Here is a 20,660-nt window from a genome sequence, read left to right on the forward strand (position 1 = left end):
GGACAACAGAGTCGATAAATATTTTTTTTTTTATAATATATTAACTATATACTATATTAATATAATATTAATATATTATAACCGATACGAAAATTACGAAAATGGTTGCCTTACTGTTGGAGAGCCTCCAACGATAACCTTAAAGAATAAATAACTAAACAGTTCTAGTGAAAGAAGTTGCTGGGTGGTTGTCTAGTTCTGTCCCTCTTCTAGTGGATATTGTTATGGTTGGGCGCGGGTGTCCGTCTCAACGTAAAATACTAGTTAGAAAATGTTCCCATCCGGGTAAGGTAATAAATATGGCTCGGAACAGTTCCTACATATGTTAAAGAGCTTCCAGTTTTCTCCAAAAATAAGGTAAGCAGAATAGAGTTCGGGCTTCCTCCAAATAAAATAAGTTAAGCAGAATAGATTTCCAGTTTCCGCCCAACGAATTAAGGTAAAGCAGAAGAGAATTTCGTAAACAATGGATATGGCAATGATGACGCATCCAGACAAAGTTCTTTTTACTTATGTTATGGGTAGGCATAGTCGAGAGCTAGACTATTTAACAGCATTCTGATGAATTTAATACAAACTTAAACTTTCTACACACTACAAAAGGTGGTCTTCACTGCTTGGTAGGTAGGGGTGCTCTGATTATACATTTAACAGGAAGAACCATAGGGAAGACTAAATCAGAGGTACAGGGTAGCAACCAATCTGCCCAATCAGGAGATGGTAACATCCTGTCTTAAATTAAATAAACTGTTGCCAGTTATTCAGTAGCAAGTGCATATGTGACCAGGGCTGGTGACTAATTTACTAATGAAACAGAGAACTAATGAAGGGCTTTCTTTAGTACTAATGAAACAAAAGGTGCCTTATTCACCACACCTGCTGTGTGAGATAATCTTAATTAAAAAAAAGTGTCTATTATCATCATGGCAGGATGCTTTTGTTGTTGTTTAGTCTAACATTTGTTTAGCTTCATTATTATAGCACACCCCCCCCCCACCACCACCCCACCCCACATACCAAGTAGAACAAATTCCGTCTTTAACGTCCTCTGATTTCCACTTTCCCTAATTAAATCGATTTCTGTAGCTTTTAATGTTAATATCACAACTACGTACCTCAGGAGCGCTTTCACAATTTAAAATGTTGCTTGAAGTAAGCATACGCATTTAAATTCGTACGCTTGAAAAGAAAATATATCGGTATTACTGTCTATGTGATCGAGTCCCAAGCATGTATGTTGTCTACATCCTAATCAAAACAATACTATATGCACAGTGAGAATATATATGAGCAAAAAATACACGCCCATTAACTGTAATATCTCATTTGAAGGATCATTAGGACACTGAACAATATTCAGTATTTCAACAACTAAGTTTCTTCATACATGTTTGCGTTTTATATCAAGAACGAATGCGAATTGTGTCTGCAGGGTAACTTCAGAGTTCTCATCTCTTGCTTTACCCTTAATTCAGGGAGATCAATACTGGCGTACAAGTGGTACCTCTCCGGACAGCGGGTACCCGAAACAAATTTCTGCTGCCTGGCATGGACTACCGAATGACATTGACGCCGCTGTTGTATGGGAACCGAAGGGCAAAGGTTACTTCTTTAAAGGTGTGCCACTTCATTTAACTCTACTAGGCTAATGACTAAAAGCCTCGCCGACAGCCATCCATTGATTTGTTGTCATTTTCTACGATCCTACACTATCCTAGAAGTAATAATGTATCATTTACTTATCTAGTTTTTTATCATCATGGTTCCAATACCAGATGACCGTGACAATTTGAGCAACAAGTCCATTGGTTAGCCAACTTTGAGAAAAAGGTCATCACTATGCCCTTTTTTATTTAATTAACAAGGTTTGCTTCGCCTAGAGGCTTTACAGATCTGTGGTTCAATGTTTCCATTTAGTACATTTTAGTTAATAAGGAAGCAGAAAACGATATCCATTGTCTCTCAATTTGGCTTTGGGAGCAGTAATTTGTTATGCTGCGACAATGGTTGTCTTTGCTCAAGGTGGAATCGGCCCAAGCATTCTTGGTATTCGGCTTCACGCGTCTTTGAATTTATATTGAACTATAGTCTATCATCGAATCCTATGATATAAAGGCATTGAAGACTCGCCCCAAACTGCGTGCCACCCTCTGAAAAAAAAAGTTAACTTTCCGTTGCTTGCAATTTAAGTTTTCTTCTTGTCGCTACAAAATGGAGATAGTAATGAAACGTGATACCTTGTTATCTTTTATCTGGTCCTGAGATCAGGAAGTTCCATAACAACTTCCTGTTGATATGTCCATGGACATATCGCTGCTATGTACACTGTGTTGTGGGTATTGACCGTAGCTGCATGTATTGACTGAACACTAGTGTCTAATTACAGACGGTAGCGAGCTGTGTGTGTATTTTCTGGGATCGGTGGTTTTGTCTAACACTTCTGTTACACTCCATTTGAAACTAGGTACGACTACCGGCATCAGACGTTTCTTTGTGCGCGAGTCTTCACTCCCTTTAACTTCGATTAACTTTGTGCCATTGCAGGAACAAAGTACTGGCGATACAATCCTGACAGCGACAGCACAGAAAGAGGTAACATAGATACCAATACTTATTGGCCGGGGTACAATCAAGGTACTGTAGATGCTGCCTTTCAGTGGAGTAATGGTCGCACGTTCCTCTTCAAGGATGAACTGTACTGGCGTTATGACGATGCTAATGATAGAGTTGACTCTGGCTATCCATTGTGGACTACAAAGGAATGGTTGGGATGTCCAACCAATGGACCAACGATTCCGATGAAGAACAAATGTTTGCCAAGCACCTGTCAGTGAAAGAGCTGCAAATGTCTTATCGGTTACTTTTACAGGTTATGGGAACTGTAAGAATTAATTTAAAATCTATTTATTAAACTAAAGATCTTCTGGTATTCGAAAGCCTACATTTGTTCTAGAATTGCATTATATCTGATAGATCTCTTGTAGACGTTTTGATGAAATATAACTTGAATCAGCTAGCTAGCAATTAGGCCAATGGGTTCTATTGTATTTTCTCTTAATATAATAACAATGAATAAAGAGTCAATAAAGCTAACTGAAATTGCATTATACCCTGTGCCTCTGTTATGATGTTTGAACGCATTTTCATATTTGTGTGTTGCTGACAATTTTTCCCCTCAACGAAAATGGCAAATTGTTAACGCTATGTCCCGCAATTTCGATAATTTTTTTTTTCCAAATTTATCTTGAAATTGGACATTTCGAAATTTCGAACTTTTATGTCTAAATATACAAGCTTTAATCCTAAAATTTCGGCATCTATATTGATTTATTGATGTTTTAACTCGAAAATGTGATGATTATTATGGAAGATAACGATATTTGTGTCTCGGATTTATCATTTGATCATGACTTCGAAAATTGCTACATATTAAGAGGGATATGAAAGTTATATACAAAATGGGTAACTTGATCGTTCAGTTATATACGGTGCAACCATTTTCTTTTATCCTGTATTTATATTAAATGTTAGGGTGCCATGTCAAGGGGCTAAAGGAGGTGCCATTTAATCGTTAATTGAAGTTCAGTAAGAGATCTCTGCAGATTGACTCTGATCTATATTCCACATTGATATAGCTCCACCTTAATTCCGCATTTGTATGGTGGCTTTTGCACAAGAGTCCGCATATTGAATATCAACAGCGCCATCTATTTCAATGAAAGCACTTCTGATGGTTCTCGCTTTGGAATCCGGTTATGACGTTGTTGCGGAGCTTAAATATTTTCGGAAAGAAATGGAAACATTGACACCCCTGGAAATGATTAACCCATCACTTACTTGTCCTAAGTGTTTCTTTTCACTACCAGGTGCGTATCCAGGGGGGGGGCGTTGGGGGCGCGCGCCCCCCGGGTAAGGAAAAGAGGAGAGAAAAAAAGAGAAGAAAAAAGGGAAAAGGAGGGGGAAAAAGAAAAGGAGGAGAGGAAGGAAGGGAAAAGAAAAGAAGAAAGAGAGAAAAAGGAGAACAGGAGGGAGTAGAAGATAAACGCCAAGACCTCGGGAAGAGAAAGAGGAACAGTCATAATTACAGCGTTGACCCCTATAATATACTCAGGGTAGCCAGTGACAGATCGAGGATTACGGAGGGGACGCGCGCCTCACCCTACCCCTTACACCGACAACTCCATTTTTCACGTTTCCATTTTTCCTCTTTCACTATTGTATCTATATATATACTATATATGGTCTATCATAACGCGTGTGCGTGTATGGACGCCTTAAACAATTGTACAATTGTGCTATATGGAACCAACTGTGGCTGGTCTTGAACTCAACCGAGTCGTCGGAGAACATGACGCATTTCGGGAAGGGGCGACCGCCCCCCCCCCCCACCGAGCAAATTTTCTTTATGATATCGCTAGTAATTTCAAAAAAGACAATGCTTAGATGCAACTGACAAGGCCTGGGAAGTGTCATTTCCAGCGATCTGGGAGGCATTTTTGGCCAAAATTTTCTTGTACGCTTCGCGCCAACTCATGGTGGCGCTACGCTTAGATAGTTTGCCTACAGGCTTCTCCCCTCCCTTGGCAAAGCAAAGAGCAGATATCACATCATATCAGTGAGCATGAAAATGCATATTCCAGGGTGAACAGCCTCAAAACTGTCTATGCGTGTAGTAGGAGCCCAATTGGACTTGGGGGCTGTAACGACTTGCCCGAAAAATATAACCAAAATTTTTCGCGCGCAAAGCGCGCATTCAACATGTTAATGTCAATATCGTATAAGCAAGCATCGGTCATTACATCGCATCGTGTACCGTACGTGAAAGTTGCCCAGTATACCGCCGGATGCTAATGTAAACAACGAAATGTCTTATGGAGAAAAGCATACAGGTCCAATTATGTCAAAACTCTCTTTTACAGTGGTAATGGCGAATTAGTCTACCAAGCTTAGAACTTTATTTTAATTACCAAGGAGATCATTTTTAAACTATTCATTTCCTTAAGCTACACCATTGCTATTAATTTTTCTTTCAGTAGGTGCCCGAAAAATTCTCAGCATATTGGCCGAATTTTCAGGGGGAAAAATCTGGTTGGGGGGGGGGGGCTGCAGCCCCCGCCTCCTACGCCTATGTGTGCAGTGTTCGGTTATCTGATATCGGAAATATCTGCTATTTTTCATTTCCTTCAACCAAGTTTTATAATAGACGTTATAAGAGGTTTTAATATTTCTACACCAATAAATTAACTGTGTCTGAATTTTTCGAAAATTTCCTCACCAACATTCTTCATCATACTTCCCTCTACTCGTGCAATTTTGACCTGTCTGTTAGTGGTTGAAGGGGTTTTTCTATATTGGTTGTCCATAGATTGAATTTTGTGCAAACATTATGGGTATGTTTTGAAGTGATTTTATTCACGAGAAATGTGAATTTTCAAATTCTCAACAAATAATGAGCTTAAAACCATGAAAAGTGGGGCTTTCGGATATTGTGGGCCGTGACGTAGAATCACCTACAAAAGCAATGATCCACAGGACATGCAATCAGGTCGAACATGATGTGTGACTGGTGACAATCTTCAAAAATGTTATGGATGGAAAAAAAAACTATTGGGAAATACTTGGTTCTCAGGCAAAAGTGTACATCTGGTTGGTCATTTTCAAGCCCGAGAAGTGCCATCTCCGGTGATCTGGGGGGTATCAAAACCAGAAATTTTCTTGTACGCTCCGCGCCAACCGATGGTGGCGCTCCGCTTAGATAGTAATTCGCGCCCCCCGGGTTAGAAAATCCTGGATACGCGCCTGACTACAGTCTACTATATAGTTCTACTCATAGATTTCTATAGCGCCGATTGCCCTACCCAGCAAACACAAAAACGTTATTAAAACCTTTTGTCTTTTGTTTTGATAAGTTATTTGTGGTGTAATAAATATGTCACGAAAACGTTTTCAGGCTATTATTTCAAAACATTTTTTCGTTAAAACATTAATATAACATTAATATCTCATAAAAACGTTATGCCGACGTTTTTATGACACCACATTTAACGTTATATAAAAACATATTTTAGAGGCTCTTTTAAAAATGTTATGATAACGTGTTATGTTTGCTGGGTAGATTGATGACTCCTATACTTCTAATACACAAAAACGTGCAGCCAGTACACGTACGTGCACGTCTTCAATCGAAAGTCTTTGGCAATAAGATTTTTTTTTTTTTTGGCAGCGCGTTCACTATACTTACAGACGAAGAACTAGATTTATTTTGTTTATGTTTTGTTATTTTTTGCCGTATTAGGACTATTGCTTTAAACACAACAGATATAGCCCATCGTAATTGTAAATAATTGGGATATTCCGGTATGATTCTCCATCCATTCTTCCATATATCATTCTCTATTTTTAGAAACATTATAGTTCTCTTCCGTTAAATTCAAATTAACATTTATTAATTAACTTTTGTGTCTGGGTTCTTGCTTTATCATACTCTTACGGTTCCTTGTTTGTGCTACGGAAAACAAAATTAGTTTTCGTCGCCGTCTTGGAAGTATGACAATATGTCACAATATTATTACATCAAACAGCTCAGGTAGAGAGGCCGACACAAAAGATGTCAACTGGTGAGAAAAAGTGTTCGCCTAGCTCAAGAAAAGTGTTAAAAGGCAGTAGGAGAACATCTTTTTATGTTATCAATTAGGATCTGTTTTTTTTTTTTTTTTTTGTGGCTCGCAATGGAGAGCATGAATGGAAGTACATGTGGTGCACAAATTCGGTAAATTGTGAAAATTTAGACCCCTTCAGGCCTTACAGGAACAGCGTACGAAAATTGTTTACTACTGAGTAAAGCTTATTTACAAGTGACGAAAACTTCATCATAGCAATTACAATCTTCATTGTCTTGATACGGAAAACAGTTGGTGCCATAAATAACCAACTTGTCAGGTATCCCGTGAGTGATGGGTAGCGTTTATCTTACTGTGAGAACTCTAGGCTAGACTTAGAGACCATATTACTTTTGTGATCAATTTAGTTTGTACGACAATGGGGCTTTTATGGGCTTATGCTACCATACATACACTCCCTACCCAAACAAAAGAAACCGCTCCTCCCCAAAATCCTCAATACTTAGAAATTCCTCTCCTTTAGAAATTCCTCAATTGGCTCTTTAACTCCGACCTCGGGTATGTTTATGGCTATCTAGGCCTATACAGTGTGATTTCATAAGACTTCACTTACCTTCAACTCCCTGACTTAGCATAGACAACATTCCCAAGAAAAAGAAAAAAAGAAGTGTCTATTCTATAAAAACAATCTTATTATCCCCCGTAGGACCTCTCGCGAGGTCGACCTTTTGATTTGATACATACTCACACACGCCATAGGGTTTAGATTGTCAATATATACTGTCACGAACTTGTATTTTATTCAATAGATTTTACTTCAGTAGTTGTACTTATTACTAGGGATTAAACTATGCCCCGTTGCACAAAAAAAGACCAACATTCAGGCGCGTAGCCAGGAATTTGCCAAGGGAGGGGCGAAACTGTAGATTCGGCATTGCAAACTATCTAAGCGTAGCGCCACGATGGTTGGCGCGAAGCGTACAAGAAAATTTTGGCTGAAAATGGCTCCCAGATCGCTGGAAATGGCACTTCCCAGGCCTTGTAAGTTGCATCTTAGCATTTTCTCTTTTGAAAAATGAAAATACTAGCGATATCATAAAAACATTTAAAAAAAACCCGCACCCCCCCCCCCCCTTGGCTACGCGCCTGCCAACAGTATATGAACTCCATTCATGAAGTAAGTAAAAAATATATAACAAGTATTCTACTGCTAAATATGCTAAAACATGACCTGGAGAATTATGCTGAAACAAAATTGCTCACGAACATTGCACGCACACAATAACAGAACGACCTGCAACTTGTTTACAATCGACGCACCACAGAGAAATGTTAGATATCCGAGCCGTATATTTCCTGTTGCAAAGTTCAATTACAAATCTGCCAGGTATACAGTCCTCTTATGTACATATATGACATCGAAACACACAACAAGCCTGAATAACAAGTAAAAATTCCACTTGATCAAGTCTCCCACGTTCTTTTTTTTTTTTTTTTTTTTTTTTTGAACTTTGAAAATTAAGATGAGAAGACATTTTTTTACAACTCACACCAAAATGCACTCTGATCATGAGTTCTAAAAGTTGAAAAAAAAAATCATAACCAGTGCATGTGATCTGTACGTGGCCTATATTTCATCAAAAAGAATTTCGGCAAAATCGCACGATCGCTTATAGCTCAACTGCAAGCTTTCAGCTGAGCTAAACATGATTTGTTATATAGCATTTACTCATAGTGATTATGGTCAGAGCTCTTCTTGTAAACAAATCTTGAACAAAATGGCTGCAGTCGGAATCGCAAATCGCTACCCGGGAAGTGTTACTCGCTATTCTGACCGTGAACTAGTTGATTGAGCATATCCATCGAACGAAGATTTGATTATACTTGCACAAAAGATGGTACGAACCGTAGTTTCATATTTATATTTATAAGTTAATTACAATTCCAATGTTAAACCCAGGCTCCGTACAACTCCAGATGTGCAACGTTTAGGCCGTGGTAGGATAAAACCATCGTCACTACAGTACGTTAGGCATTACGGATTGGTTGGATAGAAATTGACAAAATATTTTTATGATTTTCAGCTTGAATGGCAGCACCCTGTCTATAGAATGCCGTTAGTAAAATAGGTTAACAGTGCTAATGAAGGGAAGTGCCATCGATTTACGCGAAATACATGGGGAATTTATTGCTGCAATGAGGATCAGGCCTAGCCTAACTTATGTAAATATTATTAAAATATTAAAGGTCTACTGTATAGACCCCAACTATTGCATGCTATCATGGGAAGTTTCTAGAGATTACGTTATCGACCTGCCTTAGTCGTAAAATGACCTCTTTTTATCAATTAGTGTGCAACGCCTGCCACATTTTTTTTCTTGTATGAGGGTCTTTGTGTGAATGCTGTATGATTCACTACACTGTATGTATGTTTCCACACTGTTGACATAAAGAGCCTAATGGTGTTAAGAAGCTGTGCAGGCTAATCTTAGAACCTGAGGTGGACTTACAACAGTGGCAGGTTGATTATGTAATCACAAAACTTTCCAAGCTATAGTGTGCTATAATTGGAGCCAGTAAAGCAGATCTTTAAAATTAAAGGTAGTATGTATAGGCCCCAAATTATAGCATGCTATAATTATTGGAAATTTCAAAATGTACTTTCCTGGGGGTCCGTGTTCTCCAAATTGTACCCAGACATTCTAAATGAACACCCAAGATGCCTGAATGTCCCTGTGAGGTAAATTACTTCCAAGGTGGTAATAAGACCAGTTTAAGAATTTTGACCAAATGTACCATATTTGAATATATGGCATATTTGGGGCCAATACAGTATAACTTTAAGGCTTAACTTTAAACCTAGTAATTGAGTAGTAGTAGTTAGACCTTTGCTTCAAACCTTTTTCTTAAAAATGCGAGACATACATACGAGAGGTAATGCCTGGTGGAGGACAGTGTACTTCAAGGAAAATGAGTGCTTGAAATGTTGGCCTGTCCTGCTAGAAAATTTGAATAAAATACTGACTTACGTCGAGATGCGACGTCAGTGCGGCACATTGGTCAGAACCGATCAGATCTCACTCCAAGCTTGGCCTTGATACAATACGCAGAAATGTGCACAGACTTTGCGTACGGCTGTGATAAATTTAAAAAATCTCTCTATAACAAATATCGGAACAACATATTATGATGAAAACCTAGTTAGAGAATTCTGGAACGTTTCCACTCTCCAAAAGATTGCTAACTTGCAACTTCACCGGTAAATTTTCCATCTAAATCGCTATTTTACTTTCAGAAATGTTGACTTTCTTCGCTATGTTGTACAGTGTAGCTTGCTTCAATGATAGCGTCCCTGCAGCCCCTGAAAACGGAGTGCCCTGTTGACATCACAGGCGCTCATCATTTTCCACTGTTCAAATTATAGATTAAGTTGGCGTGAGGTTCCAAAGTTATAGGATGAAAAATCCCAGAACTAGGACTGTGGCAATAAAAAAAATTATGTAGTTTTTGCATACCCAAAAGACTGTCACTAACGAATTCCTTTAATTTCCGAACATCTGGTCACCCTATTCAGTCCTCCACAAATTGTTTTCTCAAAAGTAAGGAGCCTGTGTGGCTTTTTGTCCTGAAATTGTGGTAGCCCGATAACATTTTGAGGAAGCCAGTAAAAATTTTGTAAACATTGTTGCATCCATCATCCACGGCCATATAGAACCAAATTACACTTATCAAAATTTGCTTGAAGATGGCTGTACTATTATGATATAAATCATTTGTAAATTGTATCCAGCATAACAATACTTTGGCTGTGCTCACATCACCTTCAGGCCTTTTCTTCACATTTACATTACAAAGCATTTCAGGCATTTCATGTGATGATAATGGATAGAGGCAATTTCATCATTTTGCAGTAGTCAATGGACTATTATATTCTCCACCAAATGGATATATGCATAAAACACTGTTTTTGCAATTTATATAAAATACATACTAGCCTATCCTTCCCCTACTTCTGTTGCAGTAATGTTACTAGAGAAAAAAAGTTTTCATCCCAGGGATGCGTCCCGTACAAAATGCTTGCGTCCAGATCGAAATCAATTTTGTGTTTATTGTAAGACCTACCTTACTAGTGTAGTTGTAAAGAAGCGATCATATTACTGCCTATACTTTGTGAATGTTCGACACAATATACAGGGCAGATGGCCCAGTGCCTTACAGGGGCATCCCGCCCCGCTCCTCTTTTTGCCCAACCTGCCCTTTCAACCAAGTTTCACTGTCCAGCCCCTCTTTCTTCCGTCCTTGTTCTGCCTCCAATTGCCAACTCTGTAGTAGCTCCATGCTCTGACCTTGCAGTGATTCCAACTCTTCAAAATCCCCATACCTACAGAGTGTATATCTCTCACTAAATTCCACTCAGTTCAGTACTGTATATCGCATGTACAGAGGCCTGTTCAAACTTGGGAGTTTCAACTACACATGCATAATCCTCAAACCCTGACCCAATGTTTACCCTGGGCGCTTTGCAGTGTTTGCAAACAACCAGAGCATGAAAATTATAGTAGGCCTATGTAAATAACTTTTTACGCAATGTCGATTAAAAAATCAAACTTCAATGGCTACTTTAGACGATGCATGAAGTACAATAGTTTACACACGAACGTTGCACCCCCAAAAAATATTGAATTAAGCGCGTGATCAAAAGGACCGCAATAAAGTTTGCAAGAAAGAAACTACTGTGGTATGAATGCACATTTTACATAAAGTAGCAACTCTCAACATGGAGAGAAACATTTCTACATGACGTGATCGTCTCAGAAACAATTCAGCGCATCTTTGTAACATGAGTGTTTGTTGTCTAAATGTACCTGCTGTATGTGACAACAATGCCTCAAGTTATGATATTTGAGTGCACACAAACTTTGCTATCTCTACACACAGGAAAGTAACGTTACAAGTAGTTGCACACTTTGTGTTCATTGAGCACTAAAGATGCAAGAATGTCTGCAGGCAATGGGTAAGGGACTATTAGCCAATCAAATCGCTGGAAATTTGTGACAGGCATCATTGACTAATTTTAGCATGAAAATCTCTGTAATAGAAATGTTGCTTACCTTGGGAATGAATGTTATGATTTATTTGCTTTCTAAAAATTTCAATCATCAGTATGTTTGGAAGAAATTTTGGTTCTTTTGAGAAGAAGGGTTTGTTGAAAAGAAGAAAGATGTTCATTTAAAAGTGTATTTTGTTTTGCATAGGACTAGTTGTGAGTGTACTTACTTGGGGTTTGTTCTCTAATAAAAACTTTGCGTCCGCTGGACTGAAGCAATTTGAAGATTTTGCATCCCTGGCTAAAACATTCGCCCTGGAGTCCTGGACGCAGAATCCTGCGTTCGTAACAATGCTGCAAATGTCATTTGAGGTCAACAGTTTGAAAAGCTTAATAAAAACATATAAATGAAATAATGTTTGTGTGATCTTGCCCTAGGTTTAGACAAGACTGATTTGTATGTTCTTTTCTTATCAGGAAAACATTGGAAATGTGATTTCTCCATTGGATAGTGACGAAGAAGAAGATGGAGAAGATGAAGAACCATCGTCTTCGCCTCCTCTGGAAGATCAGCTGTCAGACTTTCGTCAGCAATGGAAGGCCGAGTTGACTTCCAAAGATGATGCTACATCTTCATCTAGCAGAAGAAGGAGGAGAACAAAGTCCTCATCCTCTCTGGGGGAAGGCTCTAGCACCAATGATGATAAGGTCTGAATTATGTTTAATATGTTTAAGCCTACAAAACCGTGCAACAAAAACATGGAATCTTCTAACGAACGATTTAAAGAGTAAAAAGTCAGTCACATCCTTTAAGAAGTGTATTTATGTAAGGAAATAATAGCTAGTTACTGACTACTTCCAAATTATACCTGTATATAATTACTATATATATATTGAACATTTAATTTTTTTATTTTTTTTATTTTTTTATTTTTTTTCTTTCTTCAGGGAGTCTTCCACATTGTTAAGCTTTATGGAAGACTTCCCTCCACTTTGTACTTTTGTGGCAAAACAAATAAATAAATAAATAAATATCCCCACCGCCATTCGATGGTACATTTTGAGCTTTGCTATAACTTTGTGTCAGTTTGACCAATCCATGACCTGATATTTCATATGTAAATGGATATCCTGCAATACAACTTACAGTACATCCAGACCCCCTAACTGCCTGAGAGAGTGGGATTTAGCTCAACAATTAAAGATAATCTTGAAGGTGACCAGATGACCCTGACCAGACATCCCTGATTTCGGAGGACAGTCCCCCGGATTACCTGTTTTTTTTGTCCCGGGAATATCTTCCTAGTTTGATAAAGGCTCTGAATAATTTTAATTTTTATCTCTTTAGCCTCCTGTGTTCGTAGAAACAGATTAAACGTAATCGTGCTGTGATCGTTTACAACCACGTACGTCACATGAAGGTCATTCATGGCTCACAGATAGAGGCAACCCAGATCGTTGAATAGTTCAATAGCCTGAAATTTTACATTTCTAATGTAAAAGCATCCGTCACGTTGCACTAAGTGATGAATAAATGAGTATTCCAGAACTTTACTTTTTCTTGATGAAAATAGGTCCTACTTTTTGGTTGCAAACTTCCATGCAGCAAACTTGGTAGTCCAAAATATACAAAGAACGATCAATATGGACAGTTTTACACTGTAGAAGAGATGTGTTAGGTTTAGTGAGTAGAACACCAGCTGTGGTTAGTTAAATTCCCCTTTTGGTGGATCATAGTCTTACCCCTATTTTTTATTTAAACTTTGTATTTCAGTATCTCTTTAAGGGATGGAGGACACAACCATCATTTTTCACATTTAGGGATATTTAGTTACCTTTATGCAATCTGAATTTGATGTAAACAACTAGTCATCCACCGGACAACCCCAAATCTTCTTGGTCGTCTCGGCCACCCGGGCGATAATTAAAATCTTTCCCTGCTCATCATTGACAAACAGCAGTCGTTCAATATGAGCTCAATCAGTAGTTCATTGTTCTGTGTGAAACCTGTTCTGTGTGAGGGCGTTGTGGTCAAATGGTTAAGGCAGTGGACTTGTGATCTAAGGATTACAGGTTTGAGCCCTGGCCAGATCATTACGTTGTGTCCTTGGGCAAGGCGCTTTATCTCCATTGCCTCTCTTCACCCAGGTGTATAAATGGGGACTTGCGAGGTACAGTAACTTGTAAATATAGTTGTGTGCACCGGTTTGTGGCTGCACCCTATGGGAAGTCCCCCGGGGGACACGTGGTTGTGGTGCACTGTGGTGCCCCAGGAGAGATTGATTGAATTGTGCACACTTTGGTGTGTAGGTGTGACAAGTTACCAATGACCAGGGTTAAGTTGTAAAGTCGTGTGAGAAGGCCTTGGCCCTGAACAAGACTGTAAACCTAAAAATTAAATTCTTTTCCTTCTGAACTGCAGGCATACAGTCTTTTCATGCAGGGTGTGGATGCTGAACGAAATGGAGAAATGTTTGAAGGTAATGCCAATTTTCCATCTGAATTCAATCGTTTTTGAATTGCACAAGTCTGCTGATTCTAGGGAAAGACAAACATGCTACACATAATTGGTTTTGTATAGCAATTTTTGCCCAGCATAAAGCCCGGGTCACATCTGCGCGATTCAACACGCGATTCAACTCGCAACTAAAATCACGTGAATCAGAAAAGTTGCTTCAAAGAAGTTGCGCTGATTAGGACATTGCTCTATTGCAAATCGAAGGCGCAACTTTTATTGCGCAACAAGTTGATACCTGTGTCTAACTACGCGATTCACCCTTCAATTGTATTGCGAGTTGAATCGCGCAGATGTGACCCGGGCTTTTGAGTTGCACATTTTGAGACTGTTTTCTCACGCTTCCCACATTTAATCGAGATGACTTTTGACGGATCATCCTGACTAATTTCGTATTTAAGCCAAGCACCCTTTTTTCACTGTGGCGAGATTTGTCTTTTCATTGGCAAATATACTGCATCGCATTTTTACGCTAAACATTTTTAGAATTGCATAGCAAGTGCGTCTCATTTTGCGGTGCGATACCGGCTATATGGAATGCTGAATATGTCCATACTTTAGTTAGCCCCTTGCACTGAAGAAATGGCCTTGTATTGCTTATTTATAGAATGTGTGCATATCCATTCATTTTTCCATCTGGAATAAATTGTTTTTCAACATGGTACATAGGAAAAGACGAAACTCCCCACGATTGGATCCGTCAATTCTATCAGCCAGCCCCATGTGCTGAAGAAATGACCTTGTACTGCCTAGTTTTAGAACGTGTAGGAAACAGTCCTAAAATCACAGGGCTAAGTTAACAAATGTCCTACCAACTTGAGAGAAAGAGTGGCTGAAAATCTGTTAAAATCCCCCGATGAGACTTAACTGCTTACATAATTTACATAGTTAACAAGTTGAAGATCTGAAGATTGTTTTACCAAATTTGTAAGAAAAATTATGTCACACCTTGGAGTTAGGGACCTATGCAATGTTACAATTGGCTGATTGGCACAGGTTATATAAATTGGCTGCATTGGAACTGTGTGACGTCATCCACGAATTTGAGGCTTCGGCTCCGGATGCTCTTACTATTATTAATGGAGACTTATCGTCAACTGAAGACTAACCCGCACCGCAATTCATTTATCCCTCGTGCAATAAAACTTTACAACAGCAATTTGAGTCCTTAGGTGGTTGCCTAGCCCTTGGATGGGTAGGCGCTCTGTCTTTAACTACTTAACTTGATCTTACCTTCTTTAGTTATTAATTGTAAATATGAATATAGTTATATATTTTTGTGTTTCTTATAATGTGAGAGTAACAAAATTTTCTGATTTTATGGAGCAATAAAGTTTTACTTACTTAATTTAGCAGTACCTGAAAGTGAACAATAGAGATCATTGCACTCCGCTGTAATTCTTTAGCATATCATCAAAAACCAGAGGTGAGAGGCAGCAGAACTACTCTCAACCACTGCCCAATAATATGTTGCAATAGGAATTGTCACGCGAAGAAGCCTCATTGGCTTATCAAAGCCGCAAGCCGACCGAAGTCAGTCTCTTACATTAATTTTAACGTCCATGATTATGAATTTGTTAATTGTCAAAAACTCTGTAACTGGACGACATACATTAATCTGGGAGTAACTTGAACCCGGGACCTTATGATTGAAAGGCACCGGCCTTAACCGCTGAGCTAACCCTCCAGCTAACACTCGATTTAATACATCATGTAATTTTGATGCTAAACAACGAGCAAATATTTAATAGTATATGTTTTTTTGAGTCTTTGATGGTCCATTGTTTATGCCATAGAAGTTAGTTTGTCACTACATCAGTGACATGCTAAAGGTTGCACTGTATCTTTCACAGCCATCAAGTTTTACAGACAAGCCGTCCAACTTGTGCCAGACATTGAGAGTAAAATTCAGAGTATCTCTGGATTTGATGGTGAGCCAACATTTTTATTCAGCTTATTTTCTTGTAGAAGTGATGTATTGGCTCATTTACATGTTTGTCCGTAAATCTGATGGTAGTACCATCTTCAGTCCAGCCTGTGAGCTGTCCAGTACAATAGTAGTAACTAATGCAGTGGTCCATTGTACAATCTCGAGTGCACAGGATTGCAGCAAACTATTACCAAATGCCCTCTATATTTGTTACAAAGGGCATATCTGAAACCGGTCATTTCTGGGAGGCCATCTTGACAGTGGAGAAGATTAAGAGTTTTACAGTACCTGCCCCTTGTGTGTGTCTGATTCAAACATTATCATCTCATCAATGTGATAAAATTATCATGTCATTATTATACCATTAATGCAATATATTGATCATATACCATTAATGCAATATATTAATCATACCATTAATGCTATATATTTATCATATACCATTAATGCAATTTATTTATCATATTTCAGATAACAGCAGCAGTGAATCTGATGAGTAAGTACAAACCTTTTTTATCATCGAGAGGAAGTTTGTATGAATTCCATCTTTTAAGTAAACTTTGCACTGTTAAACACCCAGTATAGCACCATTGTGGAACAAGGATTATGCAGTTTCTTGTATATATGCTAATTTGAACGATCAGCACCATCAGCTTTCTTTGCAATCTGTATTTTTCAACTTAAAATGTAAAAAATAAAACACATATTTTTTCAGTGCATTTATGAATCTATAAATGTCAGTTTAGCAATAACAAAATTTTGGTTAGAATACCAAGCATTTAAAGTAGTTTTATTTCTTTTCTTTCTTTGCAAAATGAGATATTTTTTGGTGTGTTCATAGGTTGTGAGGGTATTTGAGAGTAAGCCATGTTGCATGCCAGCCAGGCTTGGGGTAATCGTAATCAGTAATCGTAATCGATTACAATCGATTACATTTTTTGAAGTAATCGTAATCGATTACTTTTGTGAAAATTACCAAGTAATCGTAATCGATTACAAGGGCAAAGTAATCGTAATCGTATTACATTTATGATTACAGTGAAATTTGAATGAGAAGGGCAAAATTAGTAGAAATGATTAAAACTAATTCTTACTATTGGCTTTAAGTGTGACCAAAGAAGTGTTCCTGCTTCTAGAATTCTCTAGCACAATAAACATTTCAATGTTCATTAGTAAAACGTTAATTGTACTCATCTCATGTTGTGGGCAAAAAAGTTATTCAGAAATTTGCCTACATTCCATTGTCCAATAACCCATCCAACTTTGCACCATTTACACCTCTTTAATTAATGTAATTAACCTTGTTGCTGAAAAAAATCACTGCAAATTAAGTATTTTGGTGGATCAGAATTTGCTTTACCAGAGTTGACCACTTTTTGATGAAAATAATTTACTTTTACTTTGGCCTTCCATGTCCCATGTACTGTGGAATGCCCCATTTCAAAGCTGTTTAGTTTTATTTTGGTGTTATAATGTAAAAGAGTTTTTAGTTTTGCTGCTATGCAGAAATTATTAGTTTACAAAATATAGTGTTGCATGAAAATCTTCATTTGTTTTACTTTAGTATTTGTCTGTTTACTCTTTGTCTGTTTAAATTGTATTTTTTACTGGACTTATGGGTTACACATCTTAAACATGTTAAGGCATAAATGTGTAATGCCTGGTAGGAATTGTAGATATACTTCCACAATTTTGTCCGTATATACTGTAAATGCCCTTCCTTTGCCCTATTTCATTGCCCTATTTCCCGGCAGAGAGTTATATTAAACAGATATGCAGAGGATTTTGCAAGTAACCACAATGTAATCGTGATTGTAATCACGATTACATTACAATGTAATCGTAATCGATTACTCCAACTTTAGGCTGTAATCGTAATCGCAATCGTAATCATACATTCTCAAGTAATCGTAATCGTAATCGATTACATTCAGATGTAATCGCCCCAAGCCTGATGCCAGCTGATAATTATTTTATGCCGTTGTGACAAGTTGTAACAAACTATATATCATTTTCATGTTACACTTTGGAAACATCTCTGTGCAGATCGATTCCAATCGAGCGTCTGTTGTTAAGATTGAAAAATATTTCTTGTTCTTCTTACCATGAAAATCTTCCAAGATGCATTATGATCAGTCCAAAAATAAGTTATAATTTATTCTGCCATTTAACAGCAGAGTATGAATATTTGTAGGTCAGGATTAGGGTTGGGCGATATATCGAAAAATATTATTATCGCGATAATTTATTTTCAAGACGATATTTTTTGAGGATTGAACAAATGACGATAATTTCTTGTGAAAAAATTTGAAATAGATGTAGAAAAAAAATTCTCCGTTTTATGTGTAAATGTTATTCTAGCATTCCATGGTTAAGAAAGTTGAAAAGAAATATTTTATCAACTTCATTTACTGACTTTTGAACTTCGTGAAAACCCGTTCTTTACAACATTGACTGTATAGAGAACAAAACTCTGAAAATCAGTAGAGAAATTACCAATTGTGTACGAAAAGTAAGTTGGTACACCTTTCTAATTTTACGAAAGATCGAGCAAAATACTTTCGAAAAATTCACGCGAAACTGGCATATCGTGCTAAATGCAACAAGTGTCATGTAAACAAGGCTCTAGTACACCCATTTATGAATAAACCAGAAGACCACATCTGGTGTAAAGCGGGGGAAAGAAAGTATTTTCTAGAATTTCCCACAAAAAAATAATAATAATATCCTACCATAGTTAGGTGTATAGTAAGTAGCCTAACCACTTCGTCGGTTACGGATCTCACGTAACAACAAAAACAACTAATTGTATTTTGCGAAGTTGACGATTTCTACAAGGACATGGAAACAATATTTAGCATTAAGTTAATCACGCCTGGTGGCCTAAAACATGGAATTACAAGGTTTACTTTCATAAAGATGGCCATACGTAGCTATTGGGGGCCTTGATATCGTGCTACAGTATGTCTGTATGGTATAGACTGTGCCTCGTGTATCATGGGGAATAGTTTGTTTTGTTCATGCGGAGGAGTCGGTTGGCTTGAGGTGTGTTTTACTTACCTTAATGTTACGGGGATATTTACCGACTTTCCTTGAACGTCTAAGATAATATTTCGCATAACTTTACGGATCCTTTACTGACTGACCTAATTAATTCTAGGGTGGAGCCAAAAAAGTTTACTCCATGAAAAGTTTTTTGGAACCGTGCCAAAAATGTTAACAAACCGGTGTTAGACAGGGGGGTTGTTTTGCAAGGTACCTGCGAAAATTTGAAGAACATTAGCCTACCGTGATATTTAAGTACGGTTAAACACTGCAGTTGTAAACTGATTGTTAGGCAGTCTAGAAACGGGGCTTTGCCGAACGTAGTTTGTTTCATAATATCGACAGTTTTGTAAGTAAAACTTTATAAAGATTGTAAGACAGATTAATTCTCTTTTCATTTTATCACATAATATAGCTACTCTAACTTGTTATTTTAAAACTTTCATCAGTTTCGTGACAATTTAAATTCATAAAGTTAGTCAGTATTTTGAATCCTCAATTGCGAATTTTTTACCGCCAGACACGCAAAAATACTTAACTTTTCCGGGGGCCTTCGCCCCTGGACCCCCACAAGGGGTTCCACCCCTTGACCCCAACGGGGCTCTAAGGCGGGCCCTGAACCCCACGCCATTATGCTCGGTGTGTTTGCTGCGTGAAAAAACCGGTGGGAAATCGGCAGTTGTTTTTAGTGTGTTCGCGAACACACTAAAAACAACAAGAAAAAATTATCGTAATTATCGAAATATCGCGATAATTTTTGAACTATTTATCGTGACATTAAAAAGCAAATATCGCCCAACCCTAGTCAGGATATATTTCATTGTGCAGTGTGATAAATAACCCATAAATTATTATGAAAGAGGATGTGGGTACAACGTAGACCTTTTCTAAGTAGGAATTGGAGAAAGAAATGGTCAATGAAAACATGTTGGTGGTACACAGAAGGTAATTAATTATCAAATATTAGAATTTATAAAAGTGAACTTGATTTTTTTTTTTTTTTTTTTTTTGGCAGAGCATCAGATTATGGAGAGGAAGGAGAAGTCAACAACGTTACATCTCAGCTCAGTGCTATGAGCATAAACAATCTGAGGTCAACTTGTGAGAAACAGTTTCCACAGAAGGTGAGAGTTTATTTTTTTTTCTCCAACACGGAGCATAAAATCACCCGTCGTCAATCACCTCACATCTCAAGAACGAAGCACGACTGGGGAAAACTTCAAGGACGGGGAACTATACAGTGTACAAATTTTGCACAGCTTTTTTGATGGCTATGTCCACACTTTGTCTCTTATAAAATACTATGTTTCTGCAACTTCTGCTATGCATCTAATCATGGTCAAACTACAGCACTTTGTTTAGCAATTTGTTCATTTTGAATAGCATTTTGAAAAGCATTTTGCATAGTATTTTACATAGCATTTTGTGTTGTCATACCAGGTAACTTATTCCCTAAAGGATGCTCTGTTTCTTTTTGCTTTTCAATTTACTGTTTGGAACACA

The 20,660-nt window shown here is 37.8% G+C and overlaps 1 protein-coding gene and 1 long non-coding RNA gene across 3 annotated transcripts in view; both read left to right on the forward strand.

Moving 5' to 3' along the window:
- LOC139985093 (F-box only protein 9-like) overlaps window positions 1–20,660 on the forward strand; it is a 256,710-nt gene that overhangs the window by 227,818 nt on the left and 8,232 nt on the right. The window contains exons 1-6 of one of the 2 annotated variants that reach the window (XM_071999289.1): window positions 8,361–8,518; window positions 12,145–12,375; window positions 14,090–14,147; window positions 16,036–16,113; window positions 16,584–16,608; window positions 20,173–20,281. In XM_071999289.1, the coding sequence (XP_071855390.1) occupies window positions 8,516–8,518; window positions 12,145–12,375; window positions 14,090–14,147; window positions 16,036–16,113; window positions 16,584–16,608; window positions 20,173–20,281 (504 nt within the window). In that variant the 5' untranslated portion in view covers window positions 8,361–8,515. Of the gene's footprint in view, window positions 1–8,360; window positions 8,519–12,144; window positions 12,376–14,089; window positions 14,148–16,035; window positions 16,114–16,583; window positions 16,609–20,172; window positions 20,282–20,660 lie in introns of those variants that run through there. The other variant, XM_071999290.1, reaches the window with a different exon arrangement.
- LOC139984876 (uncharacterized) lies at window positions 872–3,452 on the forward strand. Its single transcript, XR_011799215.1, has 2 exons — window positions 872–1,617; window positions 2,545–3,452. It is a non-coding gene; the product is annotated as an uncharacterized lncRNA (long non-coding RNA).

This window comes from Apostichopus japonicus, chromosome 17 (genome assembly GCF_037975245.1).
Source record: "Apostichopus japonicus isolate 1M-3 chromosome 17, ASM3797524v1, whole genome shotgun sequence".
NCBI classification, from domain to species: Eukaryota; Metazoa; Echinodermata; class Holothuroidea; order Aspidochirotida; family Stichopodidae; genus Apostichopus; species Apostichopus japonicus.